General features: G+C 34.1%; 2 protein-coding genes across 2 annotated transcripts; both read right to left on the bottom strand.

Annotated features, from left to right (window-relative positions):
* Window positions 1-112: 112 nt before the first annotated feature.
* Window positions 113-13,927, bottom strand: Arp1 (Actin-related protein 1). The gene is made up of 9 exons (XM_089712908.1): window positions 13,774-13,927; window positions 13,478-13,542; window positions 12,389-12,563; window positions 8,266-8,417; window positions 6,679-6,822; window positions 4,883-5,048; window positions 3,770-3,839; window positions 2,675-2,841; window positions 113-2,000 (listed from the first exon to the last, which is right to left on the bottom strand). The coding sequence occupies exons 1-9, from the start codon at window positions 13,819-13,821 to the stop codon at window positions 1,857-1,859; spliced, it is 1,131 nt and encodes a 376-aa protein (XP_089569034.1). The 5' UTR covers window positions 13,822-13,927; the 3' UTR covers window positions 113-1,856.
* Window positions 8,838-11,660, bottom strand: LOC149475826 (uronyl 2-sulfotransferase homolog pip-like). The gene is made up of 3 exons (XM_089712459.1): window positions 11,644-11,660; window positions 10,733-11,470; window positions 8,838-9,622 (listed from the first exon to the last, which is right to left on the bottom strand). Exons 1-2 carry the CDS (start codon window positions 11,658-11,660, stop codon window positions 10,807-10,809), a joined length of 681 nt encoding a protein of 226 aa, XP_089568585.1. The 3' UTR covers window positions 8,838-9,622; window positions 10,733-10,806.
* Window positions 13,928-14,032: the final 105 nt, after the last annotated feature.

The following is a 14,032-nucleotide window of genomic DNA, read 5'->3' on the forward strand; positions in this document are numbered from 1 at the left end:
TTAATACAAACTCATGGATCTGCTGCTACGAGGCTGGTTCGTATGAAGAGAAAACTTAGACATACCACGGGCGAAACCGGGCGGACCGCTCGTATAGAATAAAACAAAATCATAGAGAAAAAAATAATTTAATTGGAATAAAAAAATCTCTAATAAATACTTTATGAGCTTCATACATCTATGTGTTACGTGCATATATTAGTACTATTGATTTTAATTATTTCATTTTAACAATATTGCCAGATTAAAAAATGTATTCATTCTAACTTTTTTTTAGCAAAAAATTGCCAGTTAAAAATACATGCACGTACATTATTCGAACTTAACTAAAAAATTGGTCTTTATGCAAAGAAAAGTGTATAGCTGCTTATTGATTTAATAACAGAGACAATTTATAATTGTAGACTAAAAATTAAGCAGAAGAACCACAGATTAGCAAACAACTGATAAGCTTGGTTTTAGATTAACATACTTCCCGTGATCTCATCTCTGTATGAAAAATTTAAATAATACATACATTATATTTTATCTGTAACAATATATAAATACTTTTTATGCTTTTTTATGAAAAATTGACATACAAATGTCTATGATACATGTTTTCTTAAGTTGTCTCTGCCTGTGAAATAACAACCTTGCGATATGGTAACATTTATAAATTACGTCACAGTTCAAAACATTTTTATGCTTAAATTTGTCTTTTTCACTCTTAGCTAATCTTGTATATAATAAAAATGAATCGCCAAACGTGTTTCTAACCTCAAATCTCGAGAAAGGCTGAACCAATTTCGTTAATTCTAATATTCCTTGAAGTACAAGGATGGTTCTTATAGAGAAAACGTAAACATGTACCACGGTCGAAGCCGGGGCGGACCGCTAGTTTTTAATAACTTATTTATTTTTAACTGTAACGCAATTTATAATGTTGATTAATTTTCGATTATTATTAAGCTATTATTCGTGTTATCATAATTAGTATAACTAATAAGCAACGCCGCAGTCAATACCAAGTGACTTGGGGCCCGTTTATACGACGTCGTTACGACCGTTTTTTATCGTTGACGATATTTTTTACATATTGTACATTCGATTGAACTTTCCGTCGGCTACATGTTTAAAATAACGTTGAATAACTTGGATGATTTTTTTATAGAATTATAGAAGGAATATTATGAGACATTGACTACTAAAACATACTTCAATCATACTCGACGATATCATAAGCATACAGTCAAAACAAACATCCATAACACACTATTTTTAATGTATTTGCAATTGAAACACTAGTAAAATTAAGCCAAATAATGTTATCATTGAAATATGCTGGTAAATTATTTATTTTGTGTATTTTGACGATTAAAAAGTGCTTCTAAACGAAGTCTAGTTGAATAAATAATTGAGCTATGCTATCTATTCTTGCTATATCTCACTTTACCAGGTGTGACAGAGAAAAACGATTGTATGAATACGTGTTTGAAGCTTCCTATCGTAAAAATAGCACCTCAATATAAGGCATGTCAAATAAAAAAATATTAACAATACCAAAATAAATACAATATTAATATGTAAAATGAAGTGGTAAAAATGTGAACGTAAAGTACTTAATCTTTTTGTTTTTTGAAAATCTTTCATCAATGAAAGCTTTATTATCAGTGCGTAGAAGAAGCTATTATTAAAAAAAAAAACCTTAGCTAGAAAAAATTTCCTAAAATGCCAGAGTCTATGAAAAATTACAAAACATTTCTTAATTGAAACTACAACAATCTCACGATTCACTCAAAAGATTGTCACGACACATCGTGTCGTATAAACGGGCGTTAAATTCATAGCGAATAATTTAAATACATTAAAATAAATTAGAATGTCTTGCGATGCACAGCTCTGTGGCCCTCTTCATCGTACTCTCGTTTCGAGACCCACATCTTTCTGAACGTATCTAATGACGCGAGAATCGAACCCCCGATCCACGTTGAGTATAGACGCTCTTGCGGTGCTGAGATCTGGAAAGAAAACAATACAAAACATGAAAAGTCGAATATTGTGAGAAATTCAGCTTTTTTAAAGCCCGTTTCAAATTCATCAACATTTTACACTAATCTTAATATTCATAGTTGCCAGACGCCTTATCTTCACTATCAGACGATCTTACCAGATACTTTATACTATATACCCTAATTTGCAACTTCTTCACTGTCAGACGTTCTATTTCTATTGTTATTCACCTTAATCAGAATCCTATATGCCAGACACTCTATCTCCACCATCAGAAGACCTCGCCACACACAGTACTTATACGTTTTTTAAAGTCGCTTTCATATCGAACAGTGGTTTCCCTTAATCAGACGACTTCACTAGACACTTAATATTATTTTCTTACAGCCTACATCATATTTAAATATTTACTCTAATCTTTATATCCGTCTGAGCGCTAGACGCCGTATCTCCACCATCAGACGATCTAACCAGACCCTTGATGCCATTTACTTACAGCCTACATTATATTAAACAATATTTTACCCTAATCTTCATATCCTTAGGTGCCAGACACCTCATCACCATCATCAGTTAATGCCACCAGACACTATACTTCAAATTAATCAGACTCTCACCCTAATCTTCATATCCTTAGGTGCCAGACGCCTGATCTCCGATATCATATTAAACAGTATTTTACCCTAATCTTCATATCCTTAGGTGCCAGACGCCTGATCTCCGCGAGTAGACGGTCCCCAAACCCGCGGAACAGCGTCGAACCGCCGCTCAGCACTATGTTCTGGTAGAGAACTTTGCGCAGATCCATGTCAGACTTTTGTATAGCGAACATTAGGACTTCGTGGAGGCCTGGAATATTTAATTTGAAATGTTATAAAAAAAAAGAAAACTGCTATAGAACAAATACTTAGCCCTAAAGGGCTATTCTTATTTTTAAATTAATAAATTTTATATTTATGTAATGTATTACACATTTATTGCTACTTACTACTACTATAACTAAATATTTGCTGGTAGGAAAGGAAATGCAAGAAGATTATGTGATAGTGCAAAAGTGCAACAGAAAAGTATTTTCTTTTATTCAATCCGCTTCAAAAAAAGGAATATGAATATGAGTAAATAACAAAGCCTATTACAGTATTAAGGAATATATGGACGATAAAAACCCATGGAGGGTTGTCGCGTAAAATCACAGGACAGTTCTTTGGCATATTATTATAATATACTAGCGGTCCGCCCCGGCTTCGCCCGTGGTACATGTTTACGTTTTCTCTACATAAGAACCATCCTCGTACTTCAAGGAATATAATAAAAAAAGAATTATCGAAATCGGTTCAGCCGTTCTCGAGTTATGCGCTTACCAACACATTTTGCGATTCATTTTTATATATAAGAAAGATGATGTTACATATGTATTTTGTAAAATTAAATTGTAAAACTGACATGATTTAAAAGAACAACTACGGAGTTTTTTGTTGGTTCTTCTCCGTAGATACTGCTTTCTGAATCGGTGGTAAATGTTAAAAATATGTAATGACGTTTCAAAAGTGCTTCTCGAAGAAGTCTAATTGAATAAATAATGTATATTTACTAATATGTTTGAGTTTGAGTTTAATTTCTTTGTATGTATTACAATATTCAAAATCACCTTTTAAAATTATTTGAGTAAAAATAAGCTGTAAATTTTAAGTGTATTGCAAGTGTAAGTTATCTGTTTAAATGTAAGTGAATCAGTTGTAAATTATAAGTGTAAGTGACGGTTGAATTATAATCATACCTTCACATTCTTCACCAATGAGGTCTGGTCGGAATAAAACTTCTGGCGCACGGAACCTCGCTGGACCAATCTGTGTATAGGAATAAAATATAATTATTTCGAAGTAGTTTTTTAGAATCTTATATATAAAAATGAATCGCAAAATGTGTTGGTAAGCGCATAACTCGAGATCGGCTGAACCGATTTCGATAATTCTTTTTTTATTATATTCCTTGAAATACGAGGATGGTTTTTATGTAGAGAAAACGTAAATATGTACCACGGGCGAAGCCGGGGCGGACCGCTAGTTGCTAATAAAAATTGATACAATACGATTATTTCTTTTTTATTTTCAACACTTTCGACATTCATTGTAGAAAATAGTCAGTTTCCAAAAGAACTATCTTGAATAATTTATATAGTAATACAATTCCATAAAAAAAATCTAAAGCTATTTTTATTCTCTTTTATCTCCACACACTTGAAAAAACACTGTCTCTTACAACACAGTTATATTCCTTATGGCACATACAGAAAAACAGACAAAAATTCTAAGTTAGCTTCGATATCAATTGAAAATCACGCCCCAAGTATTCTTTAAAAATATTCTACATATGTACAGTTTTGACTTTCCTACGATTTTATTATACTAGCTTTCCGCCCGCGTTTTCATAAAAACCCGCATAGTTCCCGTTCCCGTGGGATTTCCGGGATAAAACCTATTCTATGTGTTAATCCAAGTTACCCTCTATATGTGTACTAAATTTCATTGTAATCGGTTCAGTAGTATTTGCGTGAAAGAGTAACAAACATACTCATATATCCATCCTCACAAACTTTCGCATTTATAAAATTAGTAGGAAGTAGGATAGGATGCATAGATATTCTCAATAAGTATTATAATAGTGCGTGTACTAGTGTACACACGTAAGAAGTCAAACTTCTTTATGACCTTATTTTTCAAAAAATAATTTACTATAATATGCAACTTAACAGAAATACGTCGAATCACGCGTGGTAGGGATAAGAAAAAGATGGCGCGTAACGGAAAAATGTCACGCGTAACGAAAAAATGTTACACTAAATTTTTTTCCAACCCCGATAAAGAAGTTTCACTTCAATAAATATATCTACCTCCAACTGAGTCCCATCAGGCAGTGTATAATGTGCTCGTTCAGAATCCAGGGTCTCCTCTTTGAGGGGGTTCGGAGACAGGTAGCATGCTCTTTCCTTGATCGCTTTCACTATTTCTAGTTCTGCTGATGTACGGAGGTTTACACCCTCTTTGCGGAGGAGCAGCCTGTAAGAGGGTTTTTTTTATGAGCTTTTTAACATTCTTATATTAACTTTAACCGCCTCCTTGGTACAGTGGTTGACGCGTGAGCGTAACACCGAGGGGTCCTGGGTTCGATTCCCGGTGGAGGCGGAGAAAATAAAAATGTCTCGGTCTGGCAAGACACAGAAGGCTGATCACTTACTTGTCCCTAAAGAAAATCGATCAGTGAAACACATGTATACTGCCCACCAGAGACTAAAGAGCAGTAACAGCCCTTTTGTGATTTTTCGTTTTATTAGTGATTCTGAAAGCGGGTTTCTTAAGCTTTCTATTGAATTAACTTACTTATTTCTAAGACTATAAGAATGGTTTTTATTTAACAGTTTTCACTTACTGCAAACGAAAAAAATTAACAATTTGGCGTGATTTCCCAACTAAAATACAGTATAAATTATACTGCAGATTAAATTTTAAGGTTTCATAACTAAAATGCAGTAAGCAATATAATTTTACAGTTCTTTAGATAGTTTTATATTTCTGGAAAAAAATTAAAAAAAAAATTAATACGCAGTAAAATTTACCGCCATACAAGCTATTTTTACTGCAAATTAAGAAAATACAATTTATTGTCACGAACTCCCAACTAAAATGCAGTAAAATCAAAGCTTGTCGCATTTTAGTTGTGAATACTTAACATTCTTTTATCATTATAAACTGACTAACACGCAGTAAAATACAGCATTACTGCAGATTAGTTTGGATAGCATAATGACACAGATATGATTATTCCTAGCTAAAGTGCAGTTAATGTTTTAAATACTGCAACTGTGAACTAGCTATTTTTCTTACTGCACTAGTAAATTGAACACTTTTTTCTTAAAAAACTAACTAAAATGCAGTATTTTTTTGACCTTACTGCATGTTAGTTGGGTTTCTTGACAAAATAACTGATCCAAACGCAGTAATAGGGCTTTTTGCTGCATTTTACTAAGTTTAAAATGGTATTTTTTACAAAAAAGGCTATGCAGTAATAGGCACCAAAAAGAATAAATGGCCATAATAAATTCAGTTATTAAGATATATTTTTTTTTATTGCTTTAACGTGTGAACCTATGCCTTTACAACCTTTCTGCATTCAAATTTTTTTGCTTATCATTCTGTTGATTTTTTAAAATCAATTCTTAACTTTAAATGCGTTTTACTCGAAATCGTGATTTTGCTGTTACTGCACTTTAGTGTATGGTGGGCAGTATAATGTCGTCATGGCAATACCGTCACGTCATACAGTAAGGCGACAATTTCGGTATCTTTGAATCTGTTTTTTTTTTTAAAGAATCTTGCTATTGCTTGCTTAACAATGTAAAACAATTTATATACATATTATAAATATATATTATTCTTCTAATTGCCTTTCATTCAACAACTACTAACCAAAAGGCAAATTGGTGACCCCAGACTTTACACGAAGTCATAAGAATATACAAAATGAAAATAGAGCTCCGTCAGCAAGCCCAGCGTCCGAGTTAGCAAGAGTAACACTAGAATACCGGAATTTTGGTGCGATCAAGCTCGCTTATGGTTTGTGCAGTGTGAAGCCAACTTAACAACTCAAAAATTAATGTATAAAATAATTAAATATTTCTAGATTACTCACCTCAAATACCTAGTGACGTCACGTCCTGCTACATCCACCCGCATGATACTATGGGGCATAGCGAACCCTTCGTAAATCGGAACAGAGTGGGTGACCCCGTCACCTGAGTCTAAAACCACACCTGTAGTGCGGCCTGTTGCGTATCTGTGGGATAAATATATAAATGTAACTATATGACCCGACAGACGTCCTATCTTCGCGAAAATTGGCAAACCCGTGAAATTTAAATATAAGGTATTTTCGAATTTTCTTATTTTTTAGTGCAAATTTCTTGAGTTTTTTTTACATAAGATCCTTCAACAATAATCCTTTGACAATAATGAACACATCAAAATAGGAATTATCTAAATCGGTCCTACCCATAGAAATCTAAATAACAAGGCAATAGAAGTGGTAAGCGCGCTTGACATTGTCGCCGCTCAGGTGTTTACCATGCCACAAGTCTGTTCGTCGCTTGGTGGTCGCTTGTTCAGTTGTTCCTGACACGTGCGTGAGTAAACATGGTGTGTTACAGCATTTCCCAGTGCGGAAATCCTTCCATAAATTGTAATTATACTAATAAAGGAATAAAATTTCACCGGTAAGTATTTTTGTTTATTAAATATTGCCGTTTTTTCCTTAAAATTATAGAATATTTACAAGTATTACGAGTGTCACCATAGTAATCGAAATAACAATGAATGACACAGTCGACCATTCTTATTATCACGTTTAACACAAATTTCAACCTTATTTCTATGAGTTTATGTTCAAAGTTGACAACCTCTGTTGTAGAAAAGCCGAATTTTTGCGTATTAGAGCAAAAATAAACAAAACGTCTCATATACTTAGGGATGTTATTCTAAAATAAACCATAAATTCGTGCGTTAGGATACATATTAAAAAGCTTAATTTAATATTTAAGTTAGTTTTCACTAAAATCAAGCTGTCCAATAAAAGGCATAGTTTACTTGTGTGTACTGTTTAGCTATCGGTTTAAATGTGTTGATTTTGGCGACAGCTGTTTTCGTCATTATAAGTTTTCGTCATTTTCGACATTATAGCACTTCTATGTGTCTTGTTATTTAGATTTCTATGGTCCTACCGTTCATGCGTGATGTCGAAAATTTTATTACACATTAAGAAATTGTGATTTTAAACGCGATTTATTCATTACTAGCTGTGCTCCGCGGTTTCACCCGCGTGGCTCCGCTCCTTTTGGTCTTAGCGTGAAGATTATAGCCTATAGCCTTCCTCGATAAATGGGCTATCTAACACTGAAAGAATTTTTCAAATCGGACCAGTAATTCAAGATGAGATTAGCGCGTTCAAACAAACAAACTCTTCAGCTTTATAATAATTTATATACGTACAACCGCTTGTCTGGAAGAAATCGCTATTTAGCGATAAGACCGCTGTTTATTACAATGTATCCTAGCCCCTAAGCTAGGTTAAGACACAATTTGTAATTTATTTAAAGCAATAACAAAATATTACCCCTTAATACCATTTTTCATAGCGAGACAGTGTGACACAGAAAATTGGCAACAAAAATAAGAAAATACTTAAAAACTTATAAAAAAGCTATTAATAATTAAAAACACTCACAAACTAAGCACAGCCTGCATGGACAGGAACAACGCTGGCACATTGAACGTCTCAAAGAAAACCTCCGCGGCCTTCTCTCTATTCCTGCGCGGGTTAAGCGGAGCCTCCGTGAGCAGGACCGGGTGCTCCTCCGAAAATGTTGATAATTGATCCTGGAATAAATGAAAAAAGAAATAAAATTAAAATATAAAGCAGTAGTTTGTAACGGTCCCCAGTCACATGTGTCAAAAGTGAAACTTCTTTGGCAAGATTCGAAGATACCAAAATCGTCGCCTTACTCCATAATGTGACGGTATTACCATGACGCGACTTTGACGCGGCTATGTTTGACTGATTTATTATTTAAAAAAAAATTAACATAGCTACTCACGCGACAAAATTACGTTTCAACAAAAAAAACAATCAAAATGCGTTCAACAGTTTGGGAGCTATGGCCCTCCAGGGCTCATAGAAAATTTCCACCCTGTATATAAGAAAATTAGCTCGATCATATGGCATTACTTGCGTGGTACCCTGTTTGCTTGTCCTGACTATAATCTATTTCTTTTTATTAAAAAAAAAAAATTTCATATTAATTTTAAACAATTTAATAAATAGCTACATTAATATTAAAACAATGATGATTCGTAACTCGACTGTTTCGTCTTTTGTAAAAGTTATGTTTAGTGTTTTTTTTTATATCAACTAATGTTTTAGTCAGATGATGACAACACACGCTTAAATATATCGCAACTTAAAATTAATATTTACAATCATTTTTAGTCATAATTTAGATTTTCTTAATCAAATTTTACTAAAATTATATTGCCAAGTGCCAGTAGCTTTAAGAAAGCATAATTTACATCTCGTTATTACTATATTACAACAAAGATAATATAGATATTAAAAATAATAAAAATTCAAATGCTACGAGGTCGTATAGTACCGTTTCACTTTTAATATAAATTTGTTCCAACAGCATACTTAGCTTTGAATATTTAACAAAATTTATTGATACATAATTAATATCACATGTCTGTATTTAAAATACAATTTTCTACTCAAATTTAAAAGATAGGAATTTGGTATTTATTATAATATCTATAGCAATCTTTAATTTACTTTTGGACACCAACTAGAACTTTAACTTTTAAATCAAATTGAGGAACAAATTTCATAAATTTTCATATATGTAATAAAAAACATCTCTATCTCAAATACAATAAGCCACATACAATTAGCCGAAATTCGGATACTTATAGAATTTAAAAGACTTTCTAAACTTAACAATTCAGACCTTATTATACAAAAAAAAAAAACAGATACAAAATGGTTATTTTGAACTTCAAATTATGATAAAACTTGGCTATAGATAATGCTCTAGACATAATGCTGTATCCAGGGGCGTGCACAGAGTTTTTGGACAGGGTAGGCAGAAATATTGTAATGATATTAAGTCATAAAAACTAATATTTCATATTGCAGTACTGATATTTGATTGGAGATACATAGTATTTCCGCAAAATAATGGAAAACATATCACGAACATAGCTCATATTATCTATAAAATAATTGTCAAAGTAGGTATGATATCCTAACTAGTATTCTATATTATGTAATTAATGATTAACTTTACCTTTGTGTATTACAAATTCCGGTATAGAGCCATTTATAGATCGGCCTTTTTCCTATCACTCTCTGTTTGTTATAAGTTTATTCATAAAACAAAAATAAGAATTTTTCGTTAAATTAGGTATGCCTTATTATCTTACAAAATACACTGATGATATACATAATCTATTTAGTTACTCTCAAAACACTTCACTTGCAAATTGTCGTAGTAAACATTATTAATTTTCTCAAAAAACAAATTTAACCTCAAAGTAAACGTTTGTTATTTCCAAAACAAAACAAACGAATAATGATACTATTTGCAGATGGTCTTTACCGCTACAAAATTGTATACATTATCACACTTCTTAAATTGGTCGCATATTCAACTTCAGTTTCGACTTTCGATGTAGTTCCGAATTCGGTTCGTACCTAATTCGTATATCTTCGTAAAAAGACACTGCCTACCTTGTGTGTTTGTGTGCGTGGTTTTATTACATCAGTGTGCCGTGTTTATAGGCACGCACACATATAAAATATGCGTAGACACGCAGAGCACACATATAAAAACTTAGACACGGATAGTTTGTGTCTTTGCCGTCCCGTGACGTACTGGGTCCTGTGGCGGCGCTAGTGCAGCGCATGAATAGTGACTTGAGCCGAGCCGGTGTTATAGAAATTAGATAATAATGCTACCAAAATACCGATAGATGGATCTAAAATATATTTGAAATATATTTTTATTTCATAACTACATTGCGCAATTAATAAAATTTAATGACGCTGCACTGTGAATTTCATTTATGCATATTAAATATTGATCAGAGTTTGGTAAATGGTAGGGTAGGCAGTGTCTTTATGTCTGTATGGAATGCACGCCACTGGCTGTATCTATAAAAGACTAAACAGAGTCGTGACTGGGTGAAGTAGAGCACAGATAAAAAATAATAATTATAATCTATCATACAAATGTCGTCTTCCGAAACTGGACGTAGGAGCCGAGGGTAGGGTAATGGTGGGATCTCTTAGCGCTTTGAGTTGTATGTGAAGCCTTTGCTTGCAGAACTCGTAAAATTCAATTTCTCGTGTGAAATTAGCTCGGACAATATTTTTCACTTCCTCGGAGACAGGTGGCTTGAATGAGTTGCGGTTTATTTGGTTGAATGTATGGAGTTCCTCCCAATACATCCGCCACGCGCCTCTAAAGAACTTAGGGATGTATCGCTCGAGGGCCAGTAGAGTTGAGTTCATGTCTTCGAGCACACCCACGACTGCATATTGTTGTTCCACCACACGCTTCGCCCTTTGTAGAGCTTCCACTGTATTGAAGGGGGTGCATTGTGGCTCATGTCCACAGAAGAACAGGGTCTGTCTTCGATGGTCTCCGATACCTTCGTGGGTCTCTCCTTCTATGTAGCGACATTCACGGTCACCGCTCAGCACACAGGTTTCGAAGTCCTTTCTAAGCCACGCAGGGTCGGGTAAAGGCAAGTCTGGGAACACCCTTTTCCTCTCCACATAATACCAGGGAGCCCTCACGTAGTAGTACCACGAGATAACACGTTCCACAGGATCGCGGACTACGTTTATATAAATTGGTGATGGTAGTCCAAACCTGAAGTATCGTGCGTTGCGTAGAACATAAACTGCACATAATATGTGGTGTGTCGGTCAGTCAAATGTTATAAAAACAATAGGGGCCCCTTGGGGAGGAAAAACTATATTTACGGGAATAATAGATAATAAAAGATAATGCAAAAGAGACAATTTACGATGTATATACGTCACCACAGTACAGCTGCCATTGCCGTCGTCCTTTCACTTCACAATAACAACTCGCGGTCAGCGCGTGATTACTAATATCAATTAAGAAGTACAATTAACAATTCCGCGGGCCGACTTTACTAATTACTACGTGTTCAGCACGTAAAACAATAGACGACACACTCCGATGCGCGCGTAAATAACTTCCGAGATGGCCGATAAAACACTAAATACACGACTGCTCGCTAGCGGCGCGGTTGGCGGACACCGATAGACTGCCAGAATGTTAATATGAATGCAGCTCCCTCACCCTACAAGGTGATGTAGTCGACTCGCCAATTGAATACACCGCGGTTCCGCATCAGTGGGACCATTTAATTATTTTATCTATTCCAAACAGTACCCAAATTTTATATCAATCTGATAAGCTGTTTACTGCGTGAAAAAGTAACAAACATTGTATGGTGTTATATTTTTACGTTTCTTAGTTTTACAAACTTTAGTGTTTAGTAGTTGTAGTAAAAAAATTATATTATACACTAGCGGTCCGCCCCGGCTTCGCCTGTGGTACATGTTTACGTTTTCTCTACATAAGAACCATCCTCGTACTTCAAGGAATATAATAAAAAAAGAATTATCGAAATCGGTTCAGCCGTTCTCGAGTTATGCGCTTACCAACACATTTTGCGATTCATTTTTATATATAAGAAGAAGAAGAAGAAGATAATTTTTCCTGTAAAAATCATATAGTTATCCTACAGAAACTAACCTTGCTATAAATATAATTCCACACGCGTTCCATATCGTTCCAATCTGTGACAATACCATGCTCCATGGGGTATTTGATGCTGAGCAAGCCTCTGTGCTCTTCAGCTCTTGGCCCCACGAATAGTTCGCCCTCTAGGGCTCCGGCCATCACACGAATGTGTTTGGGACGGCCGATACTAGAAATATTTGATGAAATGTTTAAAATCAACATCAATAAACAGTTTAGTATTTTCTATTGATTTTACGCAAGTATTATACATTTAGACATTGGGATAATAATATCGCTACATACCTATGTAAGCGACTTTGTTTTATCTTAATATATATAAATCTCGTGTCACAATGTTTGTCCTCAATGGACTCTTAAACCACTTAACCGATTATAATAAAATTCGCACACCATGTGTCGTTCGATCCAACTTGAGAGATAGGATAGTTTAAACATGTAGGTACCACGGGCGAAGCCGGGGCGGACCGCTAGTACTATTATAAAACAAAGTCGCTTTCTCTGTCCCTATGTATGCTTAAATCTTTACAACTGCGCAACGGGTTTTGATGCAGTTTTTTTTTTAATAGATAAAGTGATTCAAGAGGAAGGTTTTAGTATATAATTTATTAGGTTTTAGACAAAGCGGGCGAAGCCGCGGGCTACCGCCCGCAAAGCTAGTGTACAGATAATTGAAGTTAATATTCTTTTGTGATTTTATATACATAATATTATATACATAATCACTTTCCAGTGACTACAGTCAGTGATATATACATCTATATTCTATACTAATATTATAAAGCTGAAGAGTTTGTTTGTTTTTTTGAATGTGCTAATCTCAGGTACTACTGGTGTGATTTGAAAAATTATTTCAGTGTTAGATAGCCCATTTATCGAGGAAGGCTATAGGCTATATATCATCACACTAAGACCAACAGGAGCGAAGCAATGCGGGTGAAACCGCGGAGCACAGCTAGTTATAGAATATAGCATGCATGCTATAGCATGCTATTAGTGAAAGCCATACATATTGACCCAGTAGTTTTGGAGTTTCATAACACACAAAAAAATCATCCAATATTGCAGATACAGTAAACTTACTAATTTGGGAATCTGCATTTTGGTATTTGGTCGCCAGCGAATCCTGCTTTTATAACTCCGGAACCCTGAAATTAATATTCAACTCGTTACTCCTAGACAATTTCTGTTATGAGTTATGACTCATCTTTGTTAAGAATTCAGAAATGTATTATAAAAATATATGTCCTTGTTTAGAAGAAGTCTTAATAAGAAAGAGATAATTTTTATATATTGTACAACAAAAAACACTGCCTCAAAGTATACTTCTGAGGTGTGCCAATACGGCATAAAAATAATAAATAAAACGGTTACTTTACATTATCTATAACGACTGGTTGGTTAACTATAACATCGTTTAACTCCATTTTCACTGTTAAGACAAATAAATATTATTTATATTGGTAAATTTTAATAGAAGCCGAAAATTTTTAATCACACATTCATTCGGTGTATTGAAAAATGACATCACAATTGACGTATTGCCATTTTGAATAAATTAACCAACTTGTCAAACATTGCCATATTGAAAATATATTCAATATTAATTGTTTTCAAATGCTCAAAAATTTTTGCTTT

The sequence above is a fragment of the Colias philodice genome, chromosome 29 (genome assembly GCF_061535455.1).
Source record: "Colias philodice isolate Cphi_HAF_F1 chromosome 29, ilColPhil1 Martin Lab GWU primary, whole genome shotgun sequence".
Lineage (NCBI taxonomy): Eukaryota > Metazoa > Arthropoda > Insecta > Lepidoptera > Pieridae > Colias > Colias philodice.

Excerpts from the sequence above, each read along its gene's own strand:
- Arp1 (XM_089712908.1), bottom strand. The coding sequence starts at position 13,821 with ATGGAGTTAAACGATGTTATAGTTAACCAACCAGTCGTTATAGATAAT. Across the intron at positions 12,564-13,477 it reads AAATGCAGATTCCCAAATTA|TATCGGCCGTCCCAAACACA; the intron begins GTAAGTTTACTG and ends AAATATTTCTAG. Across the intron at positions 8,418-12,388 it reads GGAATTATATTTATAGCAAG|GATCAATTATCAACATTTTC; the intron begins GTTAGTTTCTGT and ends CATTTATTCCAG.